We start from the raw sequence: 27631 nt of genomic DNA, 5'->3' as shown, positions 1-27631 counted from the left end.
AAACAGTTTCAATAAAGATGCTTTATTCTTGAATAGAAATAATATCTTAAGATCCAGTTCTCCAATTATCCATCTCATGGTTATATGAATATTCTGTCAATACTATTAACCAGGTCTTTTTCTTTTTTGGAATTCTTGCTTTTCATATGCAAACTAACCAATCCAGACCCAACAAACAAACAAACAAACAAAAACCCAGCCTCCCTCTTTATCAGGTTCCCACTTTCTGGGCCACTTTTCTCCTGCCTTAATTACCCCAGGGCCACAAGTGGACAGAGACAGCCCCACACCACCCTGGAGCCTATCCTTCATCTTTCTTCCTGCAATAAAAGCCTCAGCCCACTAGTTCTGAGACCAGCCTTTGTGGTGCCTCCTGCAGCCCTGTGAGGTGTGGTGTGAAGTGCCTTCTACTCTCCAACTCTAACAATTAACTTTTCATGGCATTTGTCTCCTGATATGCTCGCTTTATCAAACAGTACATTTTTCTGTTGATACAATCAACTTTAAGACACACCCCAAGGGGCTGGAGTGGTGGACAGCCTTCTTAGCATGTGCAAGGACCAGCCTGGGTTCCACTCTGGGTACCTCCCCCCTGTGCTTCCCCCAGACCTACTCCAATTAAAATACCAGATTTATTTTTGCTATTAAAGTTAATATAGAAAAATAACTAAATAAAGGTAATGTGAAAATTCTGAACAACTAATGCAGAGTGGTAAGGCAAGGGGATAGACGGAGTGGCTAATGAAGGATAATGGGGCAGGGTTGACACCATTGCTTTAAGACTGTAGTGACATGAATCTCAGTCCACAGCACTCTGTTCTGAAAGGAAAAATTATTTTCAGTAACTGAATCTATTTTTAATTTTTACTTCCATTCTGCCAGGGTGGAAACTAAGTTTCAATCATTTCAGGGCCTCAGGTCTCCAACCCCCATCCCCAGCATTGCTCTAGAATTATTTAATACACAGGCATTGGTTGGGTTTCTGATCCTTGGTGGCTCATCTGTGCACCCTGCATCTTGGTTAAAGTTGTCTGCTGTGTCCTGCGTGAGAAAAGCCCTCCTAGATCACTTCCACCCCAGGATAATCTCTGTGATGTGGTACTGCAATCTGCCAAGCAGAAGCAGGCTTTTCAGGGGAGAATTCTCCAAGGCACTGGCCAAAAAAAAGCAAGAGGGTGCAGGCTTGGAAGGCTGGCAGCGGGTGGGGTGAGGTGGGTAGTATCTGGGTTATCCAGGTGCTCATTACAAGTGGGGGAGTAGGGAGTTCAACTCACCATGAATATCATATATTGTAAGTAACAGAGGTGCACACAGGGTATGTCAGGGGAACCAGCAGGAAAGATGACTTCAATGGAAGAAGGGACTGTGGAGCTGGGCCTTGGGGAGGGGGAGCGGATTCACATGGGGAGAATGTGTGAGGATGCGTAGAGTACCCCAGCAGGAAGAGCAAGAGCAAGATCAGGGCTAAGGTGAAACTGGGTCTGACTTTCTGAACCTGCCATGACCATGGAGTGGGGAGGCCATTCCTGGGAATGGGCAGGGGGACCAGGGGAATGAGCCTTGGGCCAAACCACGTGGCTGTAGATTAACATTCCACAGAATCAGTTCCAAAGACCAGCTCTATCCACAAAAGATAAAAATAATGGATTTTGCCATTTCTGTGGATATTTCTAGGTCCTGAGTCCCTTAAAGCAATCCCTTCAAACTTTGACCCAGGAGTTTCCAAGTGTGCCTTTTTCTGCTCCCTAACTGGAGGGGAGACCATACAACCTGGATTTGCTCTGAGTTTGCTGACCAGCTGGCCCCTCTCCTGGACAGAAAGGCCTTGAAGAGGAGGGAATATGCAAGATTACTCAGCAGTGAAATCCAGGGGTACACACAGCCCTGCTTGTCAGGGCTGAGTCTAAGGCCTAATTTTATCTCCAATTCCTGTAAGGGTAGGATTTATAGGATTGTCAATTTCTTCTTTCCACATAATTCAATTTATTCAGATTCGTAGCAGCCAATGCAACTACAGGACACCAGATGATTCCAATTCCAGCTGTGTTTCACTCTCCACAGCAGAAGGCCATCAGCTTTATCAGGGTTCCCCAGTCATACTTCCCACCTGGAATTCAACTGGTTTCTAACTTTTCATACAATCATATGACACTCTACTGCAGTCACTCTTAAATTTCCATTTATTTCAGTCCCAGGCCACTTCTTCACCGGAATGCACTGTTTCCCCCATTATCTAGGTATTCGTGTCATATAATAAACTGAGCTACTTCAAAGGTGCATGTGTGTAGTAACTATAAAAAAAAAATCTCCACTGAGTTTTTCATTTTGGTTTGGTGGTACTGAGGATTGAACCCAGAGTACCTGATCAAACATTTTATTATTTTTTTTAAGATCCATTCCCTAGGTAGACTCGCTGGGTCAAAAGGCATGGGGTATGAACATTTTTAAGATTCCAAAGGCAAACTCTCCTAGAATTACTAATTAGAAATGTTGCACCAATTTCACCTCCCAATGGCAGCACAGGAGTCTCAGTTTCACTTCACTCTTACCTGAACTAAATAATTTAAAAAGTGCTTGGCCAGGTGGATAGGCCAAAGGAACTGATTTTCAGAATATATAACATATCCATGTTTATTCAGACTCATGCTTTTACTACCATTTGTATTTTTACTGTTACTTCTGTGATCTTTTGGGACCTTTTCCTTTTTTTCTACTGGTACATTAAAACTTCCTATTTACAACAGTTCTTTTTTTTTTTTTTGGTATCTATATTGAACCCAGGGGTGCTTAACCCCAGCCCTTTTGATTTTTTAGTTACAGACACAGTCTCACCAATTTGCTGAGGCTGGCTTCGAACTTATAATCTTCCTGCCTCAGCCTCCCAAGCTGCTGGGATTACAGGTGTGCACCATTGTGCCTAGTTTACAATATTTCTTTATATAGTCATCCCATTTAACAATGGGATGTGGCCTGAGAAACACATCATTAAGGCAATTTCATCATTGTGCAGTTATCATAGTGTATTTACACACACTTAAATGGAATAGCCTGCTACACACTTAGGTTGTATGCTGTGTGTGGAGTACGGCTCTTGGCTCCTGAGGCTACAATGAACACAGCAACGCGAGATTACATGAAGTACAAAAGAAAATGGTGCAGTCCAGAGATTCAGGAAATACAAGATGTATGGGCTGCTGCACAGAAAACTTTCTCTTAATAAGCAGGAATACGGTTTAAAAGTACTGATAAAAGTATATACAGCAACACGAAGCTAAGGCAGGAAGACAGCAAGTTTGAGATCAGCCTGGGCAACTTGACCATATCTCAAAATAAAATTAAAAGAGAGGCTGGGGATATAGCTGGGTGGCACAGTGCCCCTGGGTTCCATCCCCAGTAACACACCCACATATAAAAAGGATATAGAATGAATACATACATCAGTAACATTTATTATCAAGTATTACATACTATATATGATTTTTTTTTACAGTATATATGATTTTATGTGCTATCCTTCTATTAAACTGGCAGTACAGATTTGTTTACACCAGCTTTTCCACAAACACAAGGGTAATACCTTGTGCTGTTGAGCTACTATGGCTGCGACACACTAGGTGATAGCAATTTTTGGTTCATTATTATCTTTGGGACCACTGTCATATATATGATCTGTCACTGACCAAAATGATGTCATGTGGTGCATGACTGCACATTAAGGCCACCTCTATTGGTTTTGATGTGGCCTGTGTAAACTGAGGTGGCTAGTCCAAATATACCCTGCAGTTATTAGTGTGCTTCTACATCTCCTGTGGCTCAGTGAGATTTTTGTTTTGCCTTTTTTTTTTTTTAAGTTGTAGAAGGACACAATACCTTTATTTTATTTACTTATTTTTAAGTGGTGCTGAGGATTGAACCTAGCCTCACATGTGCTAGGTAAGTGCTCTAACACTAAGCCACAACCTCAGCTCTTCAGTCAGTTCTTTACAGGGGGAAAAACAAAACAAAAACAACTCAAATATAGCACAAGTCCCACTAAAAACTAAGGTACTAAGTCATCACAAGATAAAACATAAAATACAGCCTATGCTCCCCTACTTACTGAACATGTTTCTACATTAGACAACTCTTTTTCTGGGGAGTGGGTACCAGGGATTGAATTCAGGGGCACTTGACCACTGAACCACATCCCCAATCCTATTTTGTATTTTATTTAGAGACAGGGTCTCTGAACACCTCACTTTTGCTGAGGTTGGCTTTGAACTTACGATCCTGATCCTCTTGCCTCAGTCTCCCAAGCTGCTGGGGTTACAGGAATGTGCCACCACACCCAGCTTACATTAGATAATTCTTTTTTAAAAATAAGAGGAAAATTCATTGCCTGGAGTTCATTCCTTAAAAAAAGAAAAAACCAACAAATAAATGATCTCACACTTCATCTCAAAATCCTAGAAAAAGAAGAGCAAAACAACAGCAAAAGAAGTAGAAGGCAAGAAATAATTAAAATCAGAGCTGAAATTAACGAAATCGAAACAAAAGAAACAATTGAAAAAATTGACAAAACTAAAAGTTGGTTCTTTGAAAAAATAAATAAGATCGACAGACCCTTAGCCATGCTAACGAAGAGAAGAAGAGAGAGAACTCAAATTACTAGCATACGGGATGAAAAAGGCAATATCACAACAGACACTTCAGAAATACAGAAGATAATTAGAAATTATTTTGAATCCTTATACTCCAATAAAATAGAAAATAGTGAAGGCATCGATAAATTTCTTAAGTCATATGATCTGCCCAGATTGAGTCAGGAGGATATAGACAACCTAAACAGACCAATATCAATTGAGGAAATAGAAGAAGCCATCAAAAGACTACCAACTAAGAAAAGCCCAGGACCGGATGGGTATACAGCAGAGTTTTACAAAACCTTTAAAGAACTAATACCAATACTTTTCAAGCTATTTCAGGAAATAGAAAAAGAGGGAGAACTTCCAAATTCATTCTATGAGGCCAACATCACCCCGATTCCTAAAACAGACAAAGACACTTCAAAGAAAGAAAACTACAGACCAATATCTCTAATGAACCTAGATGCAAAAATCCTCAATAAAATTCTGGAGAATCGGATACAAAAACATATCAAAAAAATTGTGCACCATGATCAAGTAGGATTCATCCCTGGGATGCAAGGCTGGTTCAATATAAGGAAATCAATAAATGTTATTCACGACATCAGTAGACTTAAAGAACCATATGATCATCTCGATAGATGCAGAAAAAGCATTCGACAAAGTATAGCATCCCTTTATGTTCAAAACTCTAGAAAAACTAGGGATAACAGGAACATACCTCAATATTGTAAAAGCTATCTATGCTAAGCCTCAGGCTAGCATCATTCTGAACGGAGAATAATTGAAGGCATTCCCTCTAAAATCTGGAACAAGACAGGGATGCCCTCTCTCACCACTTCTGTTCAACATAGTTCTCGAAACACTGGCCAGAGCAATTAGACAGACGAAAGAAATTAAAGGCATAAAAATAGGAAAAGAAGAACTTAAATTATCACTATTTGCAGGTGACATGATTCTATACCTAGCAGACCCAAAAGGGTCTACAAAGAAACTATTAGAGCTAATAAATGAATTCAGCAAAGTGGCAGGATATAAAATCAACACACATAAATCAAAGGCATTCCTGTATATCAGCGACAAATCTTCTGAAATGGAAATGAGGACAACCACTCCATTCACAATATCCTCAAAAAAAAAATAAAATACTTGGGAATCAACCTAACAAAAGAGGTGAAAGACTTATACAATGAAAACTACAGAACCCTAAAGAGAGAAATAGAAGAAGATCTTAGAAGATGGAAAAATATACCCTGTTCATGGATAGGCAGAACTAACATCATCAAAATGGCGATATTACCATAAGTTCTCTATAGGTTTAATGCAATGCCAATCAAAATCCCAACGGCATTTCTTGTAGAAATAGATAAAGCAATCATGAAATTCATATGGAAAAATAAAAGACCCAGAATAGCAAAAACAACTCTAAGCAGGAAGTGTGAATCAGGCGGTATAGCGATATCAGATTTCAAACTATACTACAGAGCAAAATAGTAACAAAAACAGCATGGTACTGGTACCAAAACAGGCAGGTGGACCAATGGTACAGAATAGAGGACACAGAAACCAATCCACAAAATTACAACTATCTTATATTTGATAAAGGGGCTAAAAGCATGCAATGGAGGAAGGATAGCATCTTCAACAAATGGTGCTGGGAAAACTGGAAATCCATATGCAACAAAATGAAACTGAATCCCTTTCTCTCGCCATGCACAAAAGTTAACTCAAAATGGATCGAGGAGCTTGATATCAAATCAGAGACACGGCGTCTGATAGAAGAAAAAGTTGGCTACGATCTACATACTGTGGGGTCGGGCTCCAAATTCCTCAATAGGATACCCATAGCATAAGAGTTAATAACTAGAATCAACAAATGGGACTTACTCAAACTAAAAAGTTTTTTCTCAGCAAAAGAAACAATAAGAGAGGTAAATAGGGAGCCTACATCCTGGGAACAAATCTTCACTCCTCACACTTCAGATAGAGCCCTAATATCCAGAGTATACAAAGAACTCAAAAAATTAAACAATAAAATAACAAATAACCCAATCAACAAATGGGCCAAGGACCTGAACAGACACTTCTCAGAGGAGGACATACAATCAATCAACAAGTACATGAAAAAATGCTCACCATCTCTAGCAGTCAGAGAAATGCAAATCAAAACCACCCTAAGATACCATCTCACTCCAGTAAGATTGGCAGCCATTATGAAGTCAAACAACAACAAGTGCTGGCGAGGATGTGGGGAAAAGGGTATACTTGTACATTGCTGGTGGGACTGCAAATTGGTGCGGCCAATTTGGAAAGCAGTATGGAGATTTCTTGGAAAGCTGGGAATGGAACCACCATTTGACCCAGCTATTCCCCTTCTTGGTCTATTCCCTAAAGACCTAAAAAGAGCACACTACAGGGACACTGCTACATCGATGTTCATAGCAGCACAATTCACAATAGCAAGACTGTGGAACCAACCTAGATGCCCTTCAATAGACAAATGGATAAAAAAAAATGTGGCATTTATACATAATGGAGTATTATTCTGCATTAAAAAATGACAAAATCATGGAATTTGCAGGGAAATGGATGGCATTAGAGCAGATTATGCTAAGTGAAGCTAGCCAATCCCTAAAAAACAAATGCCAAAAGTCTTCTTTGATATAAGGAGAGTAACAAAGAACAGAGTAGGGACGAAGAGCATGAGAAGAAGATTAACATTAAACAGGGATGAGAGGTGGGAGGGAAAGGGAGAGAGAAGGGTAATTACATGGAAATGGAAGGAGACCCTCATGGTTATACAAAAATACATACAAGAGGAAGTGAGGGGAAAGGGGAAAAAAAAAACAAGGGGGAGAAATGAATTACAGTAGATGTGGTAGAGAGAGATTAGAGGGGAGGGGAGGGGAGGGGAGGGGGGAGAGAAGAGGGGAGGGGAGGGGAGGGGAGGGGGGATAGTAGAGGATAGGAAAGGCAGCAGAATACAACAGACACCAGTATGGCAATATGTACATCAGTGGATGTGTAACTGATGTGATTCTGCAATCTGTATACGGGGTAAAAATGGGAGTTCATAACCCACTTGAATCAAAGTGTGAAATATGATATGTCAAGAACTATGTAATGTTTTGAACAATCAACAACAAAAATTAAAAAAAAATAAAAATATTAAATTTTTAGTTGTAATTGGGCACACTCTCTTTATTTATTTATTTTTATGGGGTGCTGAGGATCGAACCCAGAGCCTCACACATGCTCTACCACTGAGCCACCAATCCAGCCCATATTACACAATTCTTAACAGCTTTTTTCTTCAAAGGTTTTTACAAAGTAAAGTTTAACTTTCAGAATGGATTTACATAAAAGAAAACGGATGTGTAAATCAGCAGTTAAGACACTTACAATGCAATTGTAGAACCCTTCCTCTTCTTTCACCTGTAAATTATTTCTTCTGTGGTAGAATACACTAGGATAGCTTTCTGTCACTGACAAAATACCTAAGAAAATCAACTTAAAAAGAGGAAAGATTTATTTTGGCTCAGGATTTCATAAGTTTCTGTGCACGATCACTTGGCCCTATGGCCCTTGGGCCTGTTGTGAGGCAGCAGCACGGCAGGGGTGTGTGGCGGAGGAGGTCTCTTCACCTTATGGTGGTTGGTAAACAAGAGAGAGGGGAAGGGACTGGGATTCCAATATCCCCTTCAAGGGCAAGTCCCCATTGACCTAACCTCGTTTTTTTCTGGGCCCCACCTCCTGAAGGTTCTACTACCTTCCAACAGTGCCACAGGTCGGCGACAGGCACTGAGTATACATACGGACCTTGGGGGGACATTTATGATTGAAATTGAAACAAACAATGTAACTTTTCTGTGTTTAATTAATTCCTTTATTATAAAATGTTATTTTAAAATATTATTTTATTTTTCTTTGCACCATTATAATTGTAGTAACTTTGCTGTGGAAAACAAAATTCAACCCTGTAGGAAAGAGAAAATTTCTCAAGAACACCTACTGGCATCTTTATTTACATATTAGAGCGGGTGAGCCAGTGAAAATCCTAGAAAAGAAAAGACATTCAGTCAGAAGAAATAATTCATCTCAAACTGTACTCTGTTTTGCTTATTCTATAATTTAAAAGTCCCACACAAGGGACTTTTATCAATGAGGTCTGTCTTTGATCTAGTGCTTTCCCAAAAAGGAGCTAACAATCCACTAGTGAACCTTGTTGCCTGTCCCTACAAACAACGTAACATGGCTTTCTGGGTCCTCTTCCTCAAACTGCAATCAGTTTCATAACAAACTAGAGAACGAAAGAAGCAGAAATAACTCAAAAGGAGAGAAGAGAGGATGGAGGTCCACGGAGGGCTGAGCTACAGGGTCTGAGAACAAGGACAAAAAGAACTATGCATGGAAACCTTTTCCAGGACTAACAGTATCCAACACATGTAGCCTGGACACAGGACACTGCAGAGATTTAGGTATTGCCTGTGTTAAAGCAGGAAGTAGCCAGCCTACACTGTGACTCAGTGGTAAATGGCTAAGGGACCATCACTGAAAAGTAATAACATGAAAACTATGGTGTGTGTGTGTGTGTGTGTGTGTGTGTACATATACACAGTGGATGGATATATGTATATATTCTTGAGAGGAAGATAATTCAGAAGTGATTAAATGCAAGATATATAAGGATAATCCTCACAGAATTATAAGACAAGGATAAGAACTTCCCCAGAAATACCTGAACAAAATTCAGAGAGAAAATAATAGAATGGATCACTGGAAGCATTTCTTTAGAAGGATGAACTCACTAGCGGAAAGAGCAAGTCACCAGGCTCTTCCATGACTAACACAGATCAAGACCATTTTTATCATAGTATTTGTCAGGGTCTTACAGTGGCTTTAGTTTCCCTAGTACTCTGATGCCCTGATGCCAGGAAGAGGGCATCCTGGTTTACAAAACTAACACCCCAGTCACTGGAAAGTATACACCCAGTTATAAATTAATAAAATGTCATGATTTAAGAACCTGTCCACTGGGTGTCTGGTTGAGAAAAATCACTTCAACAAATAGAACTCGAGGGGAAAAAAAGGCAAGGGGGATGGATGTACTTTAGTGGTAGAGCATGTGCTTGGCATGCATAAGGCCCTGGTTTCAATCCTCAGCACCAGAAAACAAAAGAAAAGGCAATCAGTAAGCCCACAGGGGTACATTTTTCAAGGTGGCTGACCCAATCTCAAAACAGTCTGCCTCCTTGTTCCACAGAAATCCGTGCTAATGCTACCTGCCCATCCCCATCCTGACTCAGTCTGTCTGTGCTCACTTTCCTCATTACCAGACTTCACCTTGAGTATCCCGTCTCTTGGCTATAAGGTAAATTCCAGTCTCTGATGTCTGTTTTTACACAAACAATTCTACATATCTTAAGTTTTTGAATTAGTTCCCTATATTTCATTAATCATCCAGATGTCTCTTTGTGTTCTGCCTTGTTCAACAAAGGAAGAGATTCTATAGTGGATGCCAGTCTAAGAACCAAGACAGAAAGCACTCAAAAAAATCTGTTCTGAAAAGAGTGGCTGACATACCAGGTGGAAACATGGAGGACAGGTGTATAAGAGCAGGTGGGTGACAGGACCAGAGTGCAAAATTAAACGTGAAAAACCAAGAGCAAAAGCAACTTAATCATGTAGCATTGGCATTATATTACTGCTATAATCTACAGTGTAGTTTTGCTTTAGAGGTCAAAGTAACTAATATTGGATGTTACTGCACTAATTATCCTATTACAATTTCATCTCCCACTGTGCGACCTCCATTCTCCTTTCCAGCTGCTCTGGCCTTCTTGCAGTTGCTCAGATGTGGCCTGCTCCCTCTTGCCACACAGCCTTTGCACATCTTTTTCCATTCCTCTTTGACAGATTCTCCCTATTCATCCTTCATATCTCAGTTTAAGTATCACTTCCTCCCAGAAGCCTTCCTTATAACTCCAATATAAATCAGATTCCTTTGTTGTGTGTTTGCTTAGAACTGGCTCCCTTTCCTCTTGAGCAGTTACCTTGGTGGATCATGCAACCTTCAGCTGTGAGGTTATTGGACTGTCCTCTCCCCTGCAAAACAGTTTAAGCTACATGGAGATGAGGACTGAGCCTGGTTTTGCTCACCATGCTATTCCTAACACAGTACACCTAAAGATATCTCAACAAATATTCACTGAACATTTGATAAAATTGCCAAACTCAGACATGTTTATAAAGAACTCTGGGTAACAGTGTTCCTTTCTGGAGGGAGATGAGGAAGGAGCAGATGCATTTCCTGCTTTCTGCTTAGCAAATGCTTTTACCTGGGCCTTCCGTGTGCCTTGTGGCTCAATCATAATGTTGATAAGAGAGGGTTTAGTAGTATCTTCCAGGGTCTGCCTCAGGGATTTTTGGAGTTCTTCCGGTGTTTGTACAAAATATCCTTTGCCTCCAAATGCAGCCATGACCTGTTCATAATGTGAGTCTGGCAGGAGACACATAGGAGGGGCCCTGAAAAAGACGTTACGGGTCAATGAAATTTAAACCTTAAAGCTTCTAGGGAAAAAAAAAAAATCATTCTCTGAAATAATCAGTGAAAAAACTGAAGCTGAGCTGAAAGGCATACTTTTATATCTAACTCTTTGATCTTGACACTTAAGTTGTCAGAACATGAAATTTTCCTTATATTTTTTATTGTCTATAGAAATACCTAAGAAAACTTCCTGTGATGATGGAAATGTTTTACAGATAGTATGGCAGCCACCAGCTACTTGGTGCTGTGAGCATTTGAAATGTGAGTAAACTGAAGAACTGAATTTTTAGTTCCACTTAATTTTAACTATATATAAGTAGCAACATGTGGCTAGTGGCTACTATGCCAGACAGCCGAGGCTATACTTTCAACTATTAGAATCCAAAAGGGAAAGGAATGGTCACAGCACAACAACAAAGCAGCACATGAAGTCTGGGAGGCATTAACAAACATCCTGGCTGGCTCACAAATTCACATCTTGCACCCCATGGCCAGCTGTAACAGTCTTAGTTTGGCTCTGCCATCAGATGACCAAGATTTAGCTAAGTAGTAAAAGGAAGGAAGACCTCTGGATCATAAACAATATGTAAACATCCATGTCCCTCCCTGGTGTAGTAGGAACATTAAGACTGGGGACCTTGCAATAAGCCCTGTCATTAGCAAAGCTTAGACATACACTCGTGAGTCTTCATCAGCTATAAACTATTTATAAAGCACTAATCACAGAGAGTTGTGCAAAGAGGAACAATGAAGGCAGGGTTTCTATCCTTTAAAAGGGCTGACAATAGAAACAAACAATATTCACATGACACAAGCACATTCCAATACAGCAAACTCTTTAAAGAGAGAATGAGAGAGAGATGAGAGAAAGCAAATACACACTGTTCTGGGTTACTTACACTGTAGTAGCATCTTGACATTTTAACATTTCTTTCCAAGAATCTTTATCAACACCGTGGTAAATTCCATTATTGTTCACCACCAAGAGTATGATTGGCAAATTGTACCTCAAAATGAGAACAAAATAAGAAGGAAATCATTCTTCAATCTTTTCTTTTGGTGTAAATGTTAACTTAAAAATCAGTTTTCTATAGGCATTTTGTAATATTAGAGGAAAACTAAAAACCAAGCATTTATTATCCTAATAAAGAATATTACACCATCAACAGAAACATCATAGAGTGGCAGAAAAAAAAATAACACCTTCCTACTTTATTTTTGGTACCAGACATTGAACTCAGGGACACTTGACCACTGAGCCACATCCCCAGCCCTGTTTTGTATTTTATTTAGAGACAAGGTCTCACAAGCTGCTTAGCACCTCACTAAGTGGCTGAGACTGGCTTTGAACTCTTGCCTCAGCCTCCCAAGTTTCTGGGATTATAGGCATGTGCCACCACATGGGCAACACCTTTCTACTTAATATCCTCTGAAGCACGTCTTCTGAAGAAGTTGCTAGGAATACTGTTTAGAAAATGCCTTTCTATTCACTGAGCTCCTCACAGACAATCAGTCCTTCCTAGATGCTGTGAGAGGCACACAGCAACTGGCAAAGTCAGTTTGTGCTCACACTTCTACCTGTAATCAGAGATGCTTCAGCTGCTGTAATCAGTAGAAAGAGTGTCTAACAATGTCTTCAATGAAGAAAATAGACCAATAAAAAAAGCAAAACAAACAACTGATTAAACTTCATTAGTTACAGAAAAAGAATAGGGATTTTATTTCCAACAGATTAATTTCTTAGGATAGGCAGTGAAGCCAAAACTGAACCACACATTGCTATACTGTAGGATTGTGGCAACTATTTACTCTCCAGGTTAAAAGGGAATCATTACTCTCCAGAAAGCTGACTCCCCATAAATCATTTTTTTGGTGTCACTTAGTTGTCAATATTGACACTCTAACAGGCAGTATCTTCCCCCAATCTTGAATATACCAAAGCTTCAAAAGCCCCAAAACAGCCAGGCATAGTGGCACACACCTGTAACCCCAGCAGCTTGGGAGGCTGAGGCAGGAGGATCTCAAGTTCAAAGCCAGCCTCAGCAAAAGTGAGGTGTTAAGCAACTCAGTGAGACCCTGACTCTAAATAAAATACAAATACAGCTGGGGATGAGGCTCAGTGGTCTAGTGCCCCTGAGTTCAATCCCCAGTACCCACAAAAAGAAAAGCAAAAGCCCCAAAACATGTTCACAGAAGTCCTAATAAGAGTCCTAAGAACCGAATGGCTTTACTACAGTTTAAATATAGCTGGGGATAGGGGGTCCCCTTAATCCTTCAGTAGGAGCCACAACTCATGAGTTTCTCCATGATTCCTCATGACTAAAAATATAACCTGAATGACTCATATTCACTAGGCATCACTTCAAAATTTACCCTAATTATTTCATTTGTTCCCCACAATCACTCTCTAAGGCAGGAACTATTGCTATTCCTACTCCTATTTTAGAGAGGGAAGAGAGAGGCTTGGTTAAATGACACAAATAAAATCACTTGGCCTGACAGAGTAGAACCAGTACTGAAATCCAGGCCACCTAGCCCAGAGGTTATGCTCTTAACCACCAGGTTCCTCTATCTCCCTGCAGAAAACAAGCTTCTCTCAGGCCCATTTTTCTTTTTCAGTGACCTCAAAACTACACCTCACCACTCTGCAGGTTATTTACACTGTGTTATCTACCAGTGCTATGCTCAGGGCACCTGGCAATATGGGGAACACTTGGGAACTGTCAGGCAAGGGGGTCTTGTGTGTAAATTTTCACATTTAGGAGAAGAAAATGCTCTGCTGTAGGACTGTGTCTTACCTGCAGATGGTTTCCACCTCCATGCCAGAAAACCCGAAGGCACTGTCTCCCTCCACACAGATGACCCTTTTCCCAGGGTTTCTATCTTTAGCCACTAGAGCAGCTGCAATAGCAAATCCCAAACCAACTCCCATTGTTCCAAAAGTACCAGCATCAAGCCTGTTGGGGAACAAAGCCAAAATAAAATCTCTGGGGCATGTCATAGAAGGTGGCATTGGCACAAACCTTCTAGTTATATTTACATGGCTCATTGGAAAATAAAAAAATGTGAAAACATTCTCTTTAATATAAAAGTTTTTGACTAGAAGGAACTGATTTGTCAAGAATAAGGAACATGAGAGGAAAAAGCTACATGATCGCTCAGAGGACTTTAAAGATATCCTTAGAACAATAAGCATGTAAATTGTCACATGATAATCATATATCAAGCATAAAAACTCTATATAAAAACTCAACCAAGAATTCACTTATATGTCCTTATACTATAAACACATAGTTCCCAAACTTTTTTTCTACAGCATTTAACTTCTTAAAAATTTTATTTTCATAGATTAGTTTCATTTAGAGATTTTCGCAATAGAAAAGTTACACTATTTTACACTTTTATATTTGTAGACAGATTATTTTAGAATAAGTAACAAAAATATATTTGACAATTAAGTCCCAGTTTATAATTGAATTATTAAAATAACTGTAATTAGAAGATTTGTCTCAACTTGGACTTTTCTGTTATTTCCTCCTATTGCCAGTCAAATGGCAATGACAGAGCAAAGGAGGTGAACAATCAATTCCTTTTTATTTTTTTTAGTTGTAGATGGACACAATACCTTTATTTTGTTTATTTTTATGTGGTGCTGAGGATCGAACCCACTGCCCCACATGTCGTTCTACCATTGAGCTACAACCTCAGACCCACAATCAATTCTTAAGGTATTAAGTTAAAAAGGTCAGAGCATCCACTGCATAGTTGGAATTAACAAAACCCAGCAAAGATTAAAGCTGAGAGTGTCAAAAGACCTGCCTTGGCAGTTTTCTGCCATGTAAGTCCATGGACACAGTCAGAAAGAATTTGTCCAAGGCCTAGTTGACTTGGAGAGTGGAGGCTGCAGCCAGGGAGATCATCACAGAGCAAGGACTAAAATCAGCAGTTCGATGCAGGCTCAGAAGCAAAACACTGACAACACTCTCACCAGTCCAGTAGTGAACAGACTTCGAACCCACTCTGGGGTAGGCTGGTCCTGGAGAAAATAAGGCTTGTGGGCACTGGTGACCAGTGGGGTTCCAAAGCAACCAGTGATCAGCCTCCTTGGGCACCAGAGGACACTCCACTTCCAGAGAACCACCACCTCATCCCTTAGTTGTGTTTGTAAAGAAGTAGAATTTTGTTAAGAGTTAAAGCCTCCTCTGTACTTCTCCCTGATGCCATTTTATCCCTACCTCTCCACAGGTAATAACTAATTTAAATTTGGTGTTTATTAATCTCATGCATTTGGTATTATTTTAAAATTATATAGATGGCATTAGACTGTACCTTATTTCAGTTAAGATTACATTTCTGATATGTGTTCATGCTGACTCAAGTACCTTTAGCATATTCATTTAAATTATTGAAGAGTATGCTGGGGATATAGCTCAGTTGGTAGAGTGCTTGACTCATGCACAAGGCCCTGGGTTCAATCCCCAGCACCACAAAAAGAAAAAAAGGAGTATCAAATCAAGAGATGCTAACTTATTTTTCCATTCATCAACATTCAGGTGACTTCCTATTTTTATCATGATTAACACATATTAGTTGTGCAAATTAATGGAATCCACAGTGACATTTCTATCCACACATATATCATGTCCATCCATCCCTCTTTGGCCTCCTTTCTCTTCCCTGCCCCTAGTCTTTCTCCTTTTCTCTAACAGTCCCTCTTCTTCTTTCAGGTCACCTCTCTCTTGTTTTTTATGTTTTTACATTTGAGAGAAAACATGAGATAATTGTCTATGTAAGGCTTATTTCATGTAACAGGTTCTTCCAGTTACATCCATTTTCCTACAAATGACAGGATTTCATTCTTCATGACTAAATGATATTCTCCAGTGTATAGTTATCATATTTTCTTTACCCATTCATCTGCTGTTGGGCACCTACACTGATTCTATAACTTGGCTATTGTTTATAGTGCCATGATAAAGAAAGGTTGCACATGCTGCACATACTGCTTTTGCGTGCTGACTTCATTTCTTCAGGTATGCACACAGGAGTGGGATCATATGGTAAGCTCTATTTTTTATTTTTGAGGTACCTCCATACTGTTTTTTTGTGGTGGCTATACTAGTTTCCAATCTCATCAACAGTGTATAAGGGTTTCTTTTTCTCCACATCCTCACCAGGATTTTTTTTTTTTTTTGAGCCATTCTGACGTGGCTAAAGTTGAATCTCAAAGTGACTTTCATTTGCATTCCCTGATGGTTAAAGATATTGAGCATTTTTTCATGTAGCTATTTGATCATTTGTACTTTTAAGAAGTATCTGTTGAGATTACTTGTCCATTTTTTGAGTAGATTACTTGTTCTTTTGATGTTAAGTCTTATTGGTTCTGTTTAGTTCTGTTTCTTTAATTCTGTAGGCTGTCTCTTTACTGTTGATTGTTTCCTTTGCTGTGCAGAGCTTTTTAATTGAATGTAATTTCATTTGTCAATTCTTGCTTTTGTTTTTGAAGTCCTATTCAGGAAATTGTTAACTGTGCCAGTATCCCCAGTTTTCCTCCAGTAGTTTCAAAGTTTCAGGTCTTACATTAAGATCTTTGATCCATTCTGAGTTGAAATTTGTGCAAGGGAAAAGCCAGGGAACACATTTCAATCTTTTGCATGTGATTATCCAGTTTTCCCAGCAAGCATCATTTGCTGAAGAGGCTGAACCTTCTCCAATGTACATTTTTGACACCTTTGTTGAGAATCAGTTGGCTGTAGATATATGGGTTTAATTTTGGGGTTCTCTTTTTCTTTTTTTTTTTTGGTACCAGAGATTGAACCCAGGGGTGCTTAACCACGGAGCCACATCTTCAGAACCTCCCACACACACACTTTTTTTTTTTTTTGAGACAGGGTATCACTAGGTTGTTTACAGTCTCACTAAATTGCTGAGTTTGGTTTGAGGCTATGATCCTGCCTCAGCCTCCAGAGCCACTGGGATTACAGCCATGTACCATGGCACCTGGCTTGAGTTCTCTATTTTCCACTGGTCTATGTGTCTGATCTTTACTGTTTCTTTCCTCTGCTGATATGATTTTTTTTTTCTTATTTGGAAAAAATAAGGTGTTGCGATCATAATGTAATTTGAGATCTTTCTTCTTTTTTAACGTAGGTACTCATTGCTACAAACTTTTCTCTTAGAATCGTTTTTGCTGCACCCCACAAGTTTCAGTGTTCTCTCCATTTTTGTTTGATTCAAAGAAATTTTAAAATGTCCCTTCTTACTTCTTCAATTATCTACTAGTTGATCAAAAAGTATATTGGTTCAATCTCCATGTGGTTTTTATAATTTCCTCAGTCTCTCGTTTGTTGTTGATTTCTTCCCCGCTGCTACTTGAGGTTGAACCCAGGGGCACTTTACCCCTGACAGTACCCAATCCTTTATTTTTTTGAGACTGGGTCTCACTAAACTGCTAAGGCTGTCCTTGAATTTATAATCATCCTGCCTCAGCCTCCTGAGTCGCTGGATTATAGGCATATACTGGCTTTTTGTTAACTTTGTTTCATTCCGTTATGATTGAAGAAGAAGAAAATGCGAAATATTGCTTCATTCTTTTGAATTTGTTAAGATTTGCTTTGTGTCCTAATATCTGAACTATTTTAGAAAAAGTTCCATGTACATTCTACAGCTGTTGGATGGAATATTCTATAAATGCCTGTTAAGACCATTTGTTCTCTAGTGTAATTTAACTGGTATTTGCTGACTTTTTTGTTTGGACCATCTACCTATTGATGAGAATGAGTACTGAAGTCACCCACTATTATTGTTTTGGGGCCTACCTCTCCCTTTATGTCTAGTAGAGTTGGTTTCATAAAGCTGAATGCTCTGATGTTCAGTGCACATAAATTTATAATTATTATATCTTCTTGATGAACTGTTCCCTGCTGGGAGCCATTAGCCAAGTAGGTATGACAATTTCCTTGCCAGCGTACCCCATGTTGCTTAGTGGAAGGACTCGTGGAAATAGGACATTTTGCAGTGACATTGCATGTAGGTGACCTTGCTCAAGGACCAAGGCGGATCCGGGTTTAGGGCGTTCCCGGTTTAGGACTATCCGGGTTTAGGGTGGTTCCAGGTTTAAGGTTATTCCTGCTGGGAATAGGGCGTATCCTGCTGCCTGAGTTCCCCTTGAGTTCTCACGGGATTCAGACAGTATTTTTTGGGAGACAGAAGCCCAGTGGGGGTGGATTTGGGCAGAGAACGTGGATTTCCCCAGAACGTGATTGTAGATGGCTGGTGTGAGTTCGGGAATAAAGAGTTGCTGTTTGAATCTACAAGCTGTGTGGTGGCTCGTGATTTTGTGCCCAGCCAGACTGCGGCATTTGGCGTCCCGTGCGGGGAACTTCTGAAGCTTGGAGGTAAGTGAAATTGCTTGTCCCTGAGGAAGAGCAAAAGAATGGGTGACCATTTCAAAAAAAACCAGTGCGTTCTTGTTTTGATTTATTTTGTTTTTGTTTCAAGCTGCCTATCCCTAGAAATTTCTCAGGCAAACTGGAAAAAATGGTTGACTAAAGGTTTGAAGTTTGTCGGCCCTGAGGAAGAGAAAATTGATACAACGATTTTTTATTCCGTTTTTGTTTCATTCAGTTTCGGTTTTGTTTTGTGTTATCTTATTGGGTTGTGTTATCTTTATAGTAGATTACAAATTAGTAAAAAACAAACCGAAAAGATGTTAAGTAAATTGTTAGAGGTTCAGACCATGGAGAAAGACATTTTAGATCAAGCAAAAGAGAAGGTCTCTCGAGCTAGTCAGACAGAGGAAGAAAATTTAAAGGAAAAGGGGTTGTTAGGAAAAAGGCCACAACAGGAGGCTGTTACTAACTCCGTTTTATCACAAGAGGGCGTAATTCAACCAACAGCCCCACCGATGGAGACAGCTGAGTGGCCCTCAAACCCCGTAGTTGATAAATGGGATCCTGAGACAGGACCTCAAAGATTAGCATGCCCTGTACTTGAACAGGTAGGAGGACAGCGAATTCACCGTGCTTTAGATTTTAAAACAGTGAAGCAGTTAAAGGAGGCTGTAACAACCTATGGTCCCCAAGCTCCCTTCATGGTAAGCATGGTCGAGTCCATTACTAACTTGGACATGACGCCAGCAGATTGGGCTAGCATGTGTAAATCTGTACTAAATGGAGGACAATATTTGTTATGGAAGGTTGCCAATGAGGAATTTTGCGCGGAGACAGCTAGGCGAAATGCAGCAGCCGGTTACCCTCAAAGAAATCTAGATATGTTGTTAGGAAAAGGACCTTATGAGGGTCAACGGCAACAAACTGAATATGATCCTGCTATATATGCACAAATTGCTGCAGACGCAGTTAGAGCATGGAAGACTTTACAAGGACATGGAGATTTACAAGGTCAGCTATCTAAGGTAATACAGAGAGCTAATGAACCTTACGCTGACTTTGTAGATAGGCTAATTCAAACGGCTGCCAAAATTTTTGGGGATACAGAACAAGCAATGCCATTAATAAAACAACTGGCTTATGACCAAGCAAATCGTTGCTGCAGAGAGGTTATTAGACCATGGAGACATGAAGATTTAAACACATATATTAAATTATGTAGAGATATTAATGAACAAGGGCAAGTCTTGGCAGCTGCAGTACAACAGGCTTTAGATGCCAGGCCAAAAACATGCTACAATTGTGAACAAACAGGACATTTTAAAAGGAATTGCCCCATAGGAGGAGGGTTTAACAAAAGTAGGTATCAAAGGAATAGAATATCGGGTATTTGCCCATGATGCCGTAGAGGGAGACATTGGGCTAATGAATACCGTTCTCAAACCACCATAGAGGGTACTCCCTTATCAAAAAACGGACAAGGACCAGGTATTTATCCACGATATCGTGGAGAAAGGCATCAGGCTCCATTGCCAAAAAACGGACAGGGGGGCCCAATGCTCCGGGGCCCACAACCACAAATCTATGGGGCAGTGGACGAACCCAGCAACACCATCAGGGTAGTGCCCAGGACACATTGTCCATTAAAACCCTCATCAGACAAACCCGAGGGAGCGCAGGGTTGGACATCTGCACCTCTGCCAGAGCAGTATTAACTCCAGAGATGGGAGTTCAAATCATTCCCACAGGAGTAAAAGGACCTCTTCCCCAAGGAACAGTAGGCTTATTATTGGGACGTAGTTCATCTACATTAAAAGGACTTATGATAAGTCCTGGGGTAATTGATCCCGATTATGTAGGTGAAATAAAAATTATAGCTAGTTCTCCAAGAGGTATATCAGTAATTTCACCTGGAGATAGAATAGCACAGTTGTTAATAATACCCAGCCTACATAATAAATTTCCTAGTCGTAGTGTAGAAAGAGGTTCCAGGGGATTAGGCTCCACAGGTGTAGATTGGGCTATGTTGTCTTTAAATTTAGATTCTCGCCCAATGCTAAAACTAAATATTCAAGGACATGAGTTTAATGGGCTACTGGACACAGGTGCTGACCTTAGCATCATATCTCGTCAAGAATGGCCAAAACATTGGCCATTACAACAAGCCACTCAAACGCTTCGAGGCCTAGGAGTGGCGACTAATCCCCATAGAAGTTCTGATATTAGATTGGAAGGATCCTGAAGGATGTGAAGGAACTATACAGCCATATGTATTGGATCATCTTCCTATAAATTTATGGGGACGAGATGTCCTAGATCAATTAGGTTTGACGTTAACAAATAACATCAATCCTAATGCGCCCACTACTAGGGCTAGACAAGGCTTTAGGAAAGAAAAAAGATTAGGAAAACAAGGGCAAGGTATAGCAGCACCAATACAAATAGATCAAGGAACAGACAGACATGGGTTGGATTTTCAGAAAGGGCCACTGAGACAATCAAAATTACTTAGAAATCAGAAAGACCAGTGTGGGTTCCTCAGTGGCCCCTGACTAAAGAAAAGATACAAGTAGCCCATGATCTGGTCAAACAACAATTAGTGGAAGGACATATACAACCTTCCATATCTCCCCATAATACTCCCATTTTTGTCATCAAAAAGAAATCTGGTAAATGGAGATTATTGCAAGATCTAAGAGCCATTAATAATGAGATGGTTATTATGGGACCTGCTCAATCAGGGATTCCTCAATTGTCTGCTTTGCCAAAAACCTGGCATGATTTAGCTATAGATATTAAAGATTGTTTTTTTTCAATTCCAATTCATCCCGAGGATAGTCCACATTTTGCATTTACTATCCCTGCATTAAATCATGAAGGTCCTGATCAGAGATATGAATGGAAAGTACTCCCTCAAGGGATGGCTAACAGTCCAACTATGTGTCAAATATATGTTAACAAAGCAATCCAGCCACTTAGAAATCAAAGTCCTGAACTACAAATATTTCACTATATGGATGATGTATTATTGGCACATAAAGATAAAAACATATTGCTGGAATGTTATGCCACACTTACAAACTTATTAAAAAATTATAATCTAGAGATAGCAATAGATAAAGTACAATTAAATTTTCCAATTAATTATTTAGGAGTTCTATTATCCTCAACCATGGTCCGTCCACCAAAAATTCAAATACGAGTAGATCAACTCAAATCACTTAACGACTTTCAAAAGTTATTGGGAGACATAAATTGGATAAGGCCTTATCTAGGTATACCAACAGGAGAGTTGGGACCTTTATTTGATATTCTAAAAGGTCCATCAGATCCAAATTCACCCCGCATGTTAACTCCTAAAGCAAGAAAGGCATTAAAAATTATTGAAACATATATGGAAAATATACATTTGGATAGAATTGATAAAAGTTTGCCTTTATTATTTATTGTACTACCAACAAAAAATATTCCTACAGGAGTATTTTGGCAAGAAGGTCCATTATTGTGGATACATTTATCTTATTCTCCTAACACTATTATTACTAGGTATCCTGAGGCTGTAGGACAATTAATACTCAAAGGAATAAAAGCAGCGAAGGGAGTGTTTGGAATTTCTCCCAATAAAATTATTACTCCATATACTATGGATCAAATTGATGAGTTAGCTAATGAGTTAAATACTTAGGCAATAATCATGTGTAAATCTAATGTTACATTTGATAATCATTTACCATCTAATCCTTTGTTGTCTTTTTGGTCTAAGCATCCTGCAGTTTTTCCTAAAATGACAAGAAAAACACCTATCATAAATGCTCCAAATATATTCACTGATGGGTCAAATAATGGTACAGCAGCAGTAGTTACCCCTGATCAAACTTTTACATTTTTAGTACCCAAACAATCAGCTCAAAAGGTAGAGCTTAATGCAGTTTTACAAGCTTTTGTGATGTTTAAAGATTCTGTATTTAATTTATTTTCTGATAGTCAGTATGTAGTTAATGCTATAGTATCTCTTGAAGATGCTGGTAGGATTTCCCCTTCTTCTACTGTTTTCTCTTTGTTTTCCACTATACAAAGTCTAATCTGGGACAGAAAAGATCCATTCTTTATAGGACATATTAGGGCACATACAGGATTGCCTGGAGCCCTTAGTTTAGGCAATGATTTAGCAGATAAAACTACACATGACATACATATTTTCTCTACATTTGAAGAAGCTACAAATTTTCATAAAAGGTTTCATGTTAATGCTAATACTTTACAAAAGCATTTTAAAATAACTAAGGAACAAGCCAGACATATAATAAAACATTGTCAAAGTTGTGTGACATTTTTACCACAAGTTAATCTTGGAGTCAATCCTAAAGGACTGATACCTAACCATATTTGGCAGATGGACGTCACACACTTGCCAGAATTTGGAAAATTTAAATATTTACACATTACAGTTGATACTTCTTCCGGATTTTTGATGGGCTCCCTTCATGCCGGAGAAAAAACTAAAGATGTTATAGCTCATTGCTTACAAAATTTTGCCACTGTGGGCGTTCCTAAACAGTTAAAAACCGATAATGGTCCTGGCTATACCTCTACCTCTTTTAAACAATTTTGCTCATCATTTGGTATTACTCATATAACAGGAATCCCATACAATCCACAGGGACAAGGCATAGTTGAAAGAGCTCATCAAACTATTAAAACGTACTTATTAAAACAAAAAGAGGGAATTGGAAGGGGGTATATATCCCCCAAAGATAAACTTAAAATAACGCTTTTTACTCTAAACTTTTTAAATTTGGATTCATCAGGACTTAGTGCTGTGGAAAGACACATGTATCCAAAAAATGTACATAAGCCTAAAGTACTTTGGAAAGATATTCTAACAGGACAATGGAAAGGTCCTGACCCAGTGATTGTCTGGAGTCGGGGCTCTGTTTGTGTTTTTCCACAGGGAGAACAGCAGCCGATTTGGATTCCAGAGAGATTAACTAAAACAATTTCTACGGATCAAAAAGAAGATGATTTGACTCAAATCCATAACAGCTGATATCCAGAACTCTAGCTTGGCTATTCTTACATCTGCGACAGTGATTAACCAGGGTGCTTTTTTTCAATATCTATTTTATTATTGCATTTTTCCACATCATAAGGTTCTATTTTTATTTTTTGAGCTCATACAAACCTAGGTTAATGTTTTTCTGATCAGTTTTATTTTTTGACTGTGGAGTTTTTAAACATTGCAATGGAGATTTCACCCAGGTAAAGCTACAAGGCCTTTACTATTTTCTTATGTGTTGTACATTTGTGTGCACTCTTGTGTTTTGTGTTGTATGTCTGTATGTGCGTATGTCCATATTTCTTATATGAGGAGCACTCATGAAAAAATGGATCCGAATTATTATTTTTTTTTTATTCATGTGATTTAAATGGTTTAATTTAAATTAGGTAAATAGCTGTTAAGGATTGTTTTTAAAGGTGGTTAACAGATCTGTTTGTTTACTAATTTAAATTAGGTAAACAGCTGTTAAGGATTGTTTTTAAAGTAGGTTAGCAGATCTGTTTGTTTACTTTCACCTTTCCTTTTCATTATATTTAATAATTCTTTTCAGGATAATGTCTCTTTAGCATCATTGCCAGAATTCCTATCTTCATCCCAGTGCCGGTGAAGACAAAAATAAAACCAAACTACAGCTTCTATGATAGCTATCACAGTAAACTGTATAAACTGATGCATCAATGAATATAACTCAACAAGTAATGCTCAATCAAGGAGTCAACTTACTTTGGAAGGAAACGGATTTTGGGAGGAAATGGACATATTGATAGATTCCTCCGCTTTGAACTGCTTGCAGAACTTGCCTGGACTCTGTAACTATCGTTTGGTGCAGTGAATTGTGGTAATGCTGGCATATCTTTGCTGATGGTGTCACCAGTGATGCAATTTTTATTTCCTTGCCAGCGCACCCCATGTTAATTGTGGTAGTGCTGGCATATCTTTGCTGATGGTGTCACCAGTGATGCAATTTTTCCCAAGGAGCCGTCAATTGGCTTGGTGTCGTGGCATTTCTGTATCCTCCTCCCTTCTGCTACTGATGGTCTAAAATTTGGGGGCCAATGGCTATATGCTGGACCGGTAGTCAGTGACGGGTATGATCCAATTGCAGTGGTATCAACCTAAGACAGGAGGCTGACGCCCAAAGGTCAGTTTTCCGATGACGGGTAAGAACCATATGTTGAATTGGACAACCTACCAGGCACGGTCCTTAAGCCACATTAACCTCACTCCCCCACTGGCACCAAGGACAAATTTGGGGGCCAACAGAGGTGAGGCAAAGAACCTCACCCCCCCACTGGTGCATAGACCTATCCACAAGTATGGCTGTATGCTGGACCGGTAGTCAGTGACGGGTATGATCCAATTGCAGTGGTATCAACCTAAGACAGGAGGCTGACGCCTAAAGGTCAGTTTTTCCCATGACGGGTAAGAACCATATGTTGAATTGGACAATCTACCAGGCACGGTCCTTAAGCCACATTGCTTGTTGTTTAATTAATCAGAAGGGGGGAGATGCTGGGAGCCATTAGCCAAGTAGGTATGACAATTTCCTTGCCAGCGTACCCCATGTTGCTTAGTGGAAGGACTCGTGGAAATAGGACATTTTGCAGTGACATTGCATGTAGGTGACCTTGCTCAAGGACCAAGGCGGATCCGGGTTTAGGGCGTTCCCGGTTTAGGACTATCCGGGTTTAGGGTGGTTCCAGGTTTAAGGTTATTCCTGCTGGGAATAGGGCGTATCCTGCTGCCTGAGTTCCCCTTGAGTTCTCATGGGATTCAGACAGTATTTTTTGGGAGACAGAAGCCCAGTGGGGGTGGATTTGGGCAGAGAACGTGGATTTCCCCAGAATGTGATTGTAGATGGCTGGTGTGAGTTCAGGAATAAACAGTTGCTGTTTGAATCTACAAGCCGTGTGGTGGCTCGTGATTTTGTGCCCAGCCAGACTGCGGCAGTTCCCTTCATCTATATATAGTGACCTTCTCTGTCTCTTCTGATGTTGTCTTAAAGAATATTTTGTTGGCTATAAATTTAGCCACTCCTACTTTCTTTCAGATTCTATTTGTTTGGAATATAATTTTCCATCCATTTAATCTGTATGTCTTTGCAGGTGAGGTGAGTTCTTGTAGACTCCACACTGCTGGGTCTTCTTTAAAAAGTTCATTCTGTCAGTTTGTCTTTTAATTGAAGAATTCAGACTATTTACATTTAAGAGTTACTAATGAGGGGCTGTGGTTGTGGCTCAGCAGCAAAGCACTTGCCCAGCATGTGTAAGGTGATGGGTTCAATCCTCAGCACTACATATAAATAAAGGTATTGTGTTCAACCTCAATTAAACAAAAGAGTTATTATTAAAAGGTATGTATTTGTTCATGTCATTTTGTTGGGTCGTCTTCTGGTGGTTTTGAGTTTTTGTTTATTTCTCCTCTCTTATTCATCTTTGAAGTTTAATGGTTTACTCTACTGATAATGTTTGATTCTTTCCTAAGTCTCATAGGCATAGCTACCCTTTTAGTGGGATGTATTCTTTCTCATACTCTCATGATGGTGTTTATCTTTCTTCCTCTTCTGGGCATAGGAAGCAAATTTAAAAAGTCCTTGAATCAAACAAAAATGAAAGCAGAATATATCATACCAAAAGCTCCTTTAAGCATCATGCTGGTCTAGGGTCATGAATTCCTTTAGTTTATGCTTATCTTGGAAAATCTTTATTTTTTCCTTTGATTCTGAAAGATAGAGCTTTATTGGGTATAGTAATGTTGATTGGCAGTTAATTTCTTTCAGGACTTGAAATATGTCTTTCTGTACCCTCCTGGCCTTCAGAGTTTCTGCTGAGAAATCTGCTTTTAGTCTCATGGTCTACCTTTAAAGGTGGCTTGGAACGTCTCACAGATTTTAATATTCCTTCTCTTGCCAGTATTTTTGGCAGTTAACTACAATAAATTATGGAAAGGTTCTTGTCTGGTTATCTCTACTTGGGTTCTAAATGCCTCTTGTACCTGAATGTTCATTTCTTTCCCAACACTTGGGAAATTTTTATTATTGGAGCAAACAGGTTTTTCATGCCCTTGACCTTCAGGTATGCTTTTGAGCCAGATGTTTGATTTTTTTTAATGGTGTCTCAGAGATCTTGTAAGTTTCCTTTATTCTTTTTAAAATTTCTATTTAAATATAACATACTGAAAGACTTGTCTTCAAGCTCCAATATTCTTTTTTCTATTTGATCTAATCTGTTTTTGAGGCTTTAATTGAGTTTTTTTATCTGACTTACTGAACTTTTCACTTCTAAGATATTTGTTTGATTCTTTTTTCAGAATCTCTACCTCTTTACTGAATTTCCAGTTCCTATTCTGCATTGTTTTCCTTAGTTCATTCAATTCTTTATCTATTCTCCTAGACTTCCAATGAGCTTTCAGAAAATCATTCTTTAGAATTCTTTATCCAGAATTTCATCTACATCAACATTGTCAGAATCTGTTCCTAGAGAGTTAAGAATGTTACAAGATGTCATATTACCTTATTTTTCATATGTCTTGTGTTTCTATGTTGAGATTTACACATCTATTGGGATGGATTCTGTTTCATTTATATGCTGGTTTTCTTAGTAAGCAGCTTTCTTTTAATGCTGTGTTCTTAGGTACTGGTCTGTAGTGTAAAGTTGAGTTTATTTTCAATTGGATTCCATGGTGTAATCTCCCTGTGGTTTCTTTGGCTGTGATTAGTAGGTATAGACACAGTGCATACCATATCAGAGTCTGAGGAACTCTGAAGAACCCACTGCTTCTGTAGGTCTTTCAAGAGTTTAAGTCCTCTGGTAACTCAGTCAGGTGTGGTATAGAGAGCAGAATATGTGGGGTGTGCCCTCTGTGGTTACTCCAACCATGGGAGTAGAAGCCCCCTTCAGGTGATGGAGGCTCCCACAGGCTCTGTTGATATTGGATCTGTTACTTGAAAAGAGATTCTGATACTTGTTGTTCAATCACAGTGAATGGCATGAAGTTCTTGCTTTCTGTT

General features: G+C 39.3%; 1 protein-coding gene across 1 annotated transcript in view; it reads right to left on the bottom strand.

The window, feature by feature from the left end:
- Positions 1 to 8488: 8488 nt before the first annotated feature.
- Positions 8489 to 27631, bottom strand: part of Hacl1 (2-hydroxyacyl-CoA lyase 1) — a 45065-nt gene continuing 25922 nt past the window's right edge. The window contains exons 14-17 of the mRNA XM_027947813.3: positions 13971 to 14129; positions 12072 to 12179; positions 10964 to 11150; positions 8489 to 8682 (exon numbers count right to left, since the gene is read on the bottom strand). Coding sequence (XP_027803614.1) covers positions 8650 to 8682; positions 10964 to 11150; positions 12072 to 12179; positions 13971 to 14129 — 487 coding nt within the window. The 3' untranslated portion in view covers positions 8489 to 8649. The remainder of the gene's footprint in view (positions 8683 to 10963; positions 11151 to 12071; positions 12180 to 13970; positions 14130 to 27631) is intronic.

This window comes from Marmota flaviventris, chromosome 1 (genome assembly GCF_047511675.1).
Source record: "Marmota flaviventris isolate mMarFla1 chromosome 1, mMarFla1.hap1, whole genome shotgun sequence".
NCBI lineage: Eukaryota > Metazoa > Chordata > Mammalia > Rodentia > Sciuridae > Marmota > Marmota flaviventris.
This window is presented reverse-complemented; position numbering and strand designations above follow the sequence as displayed.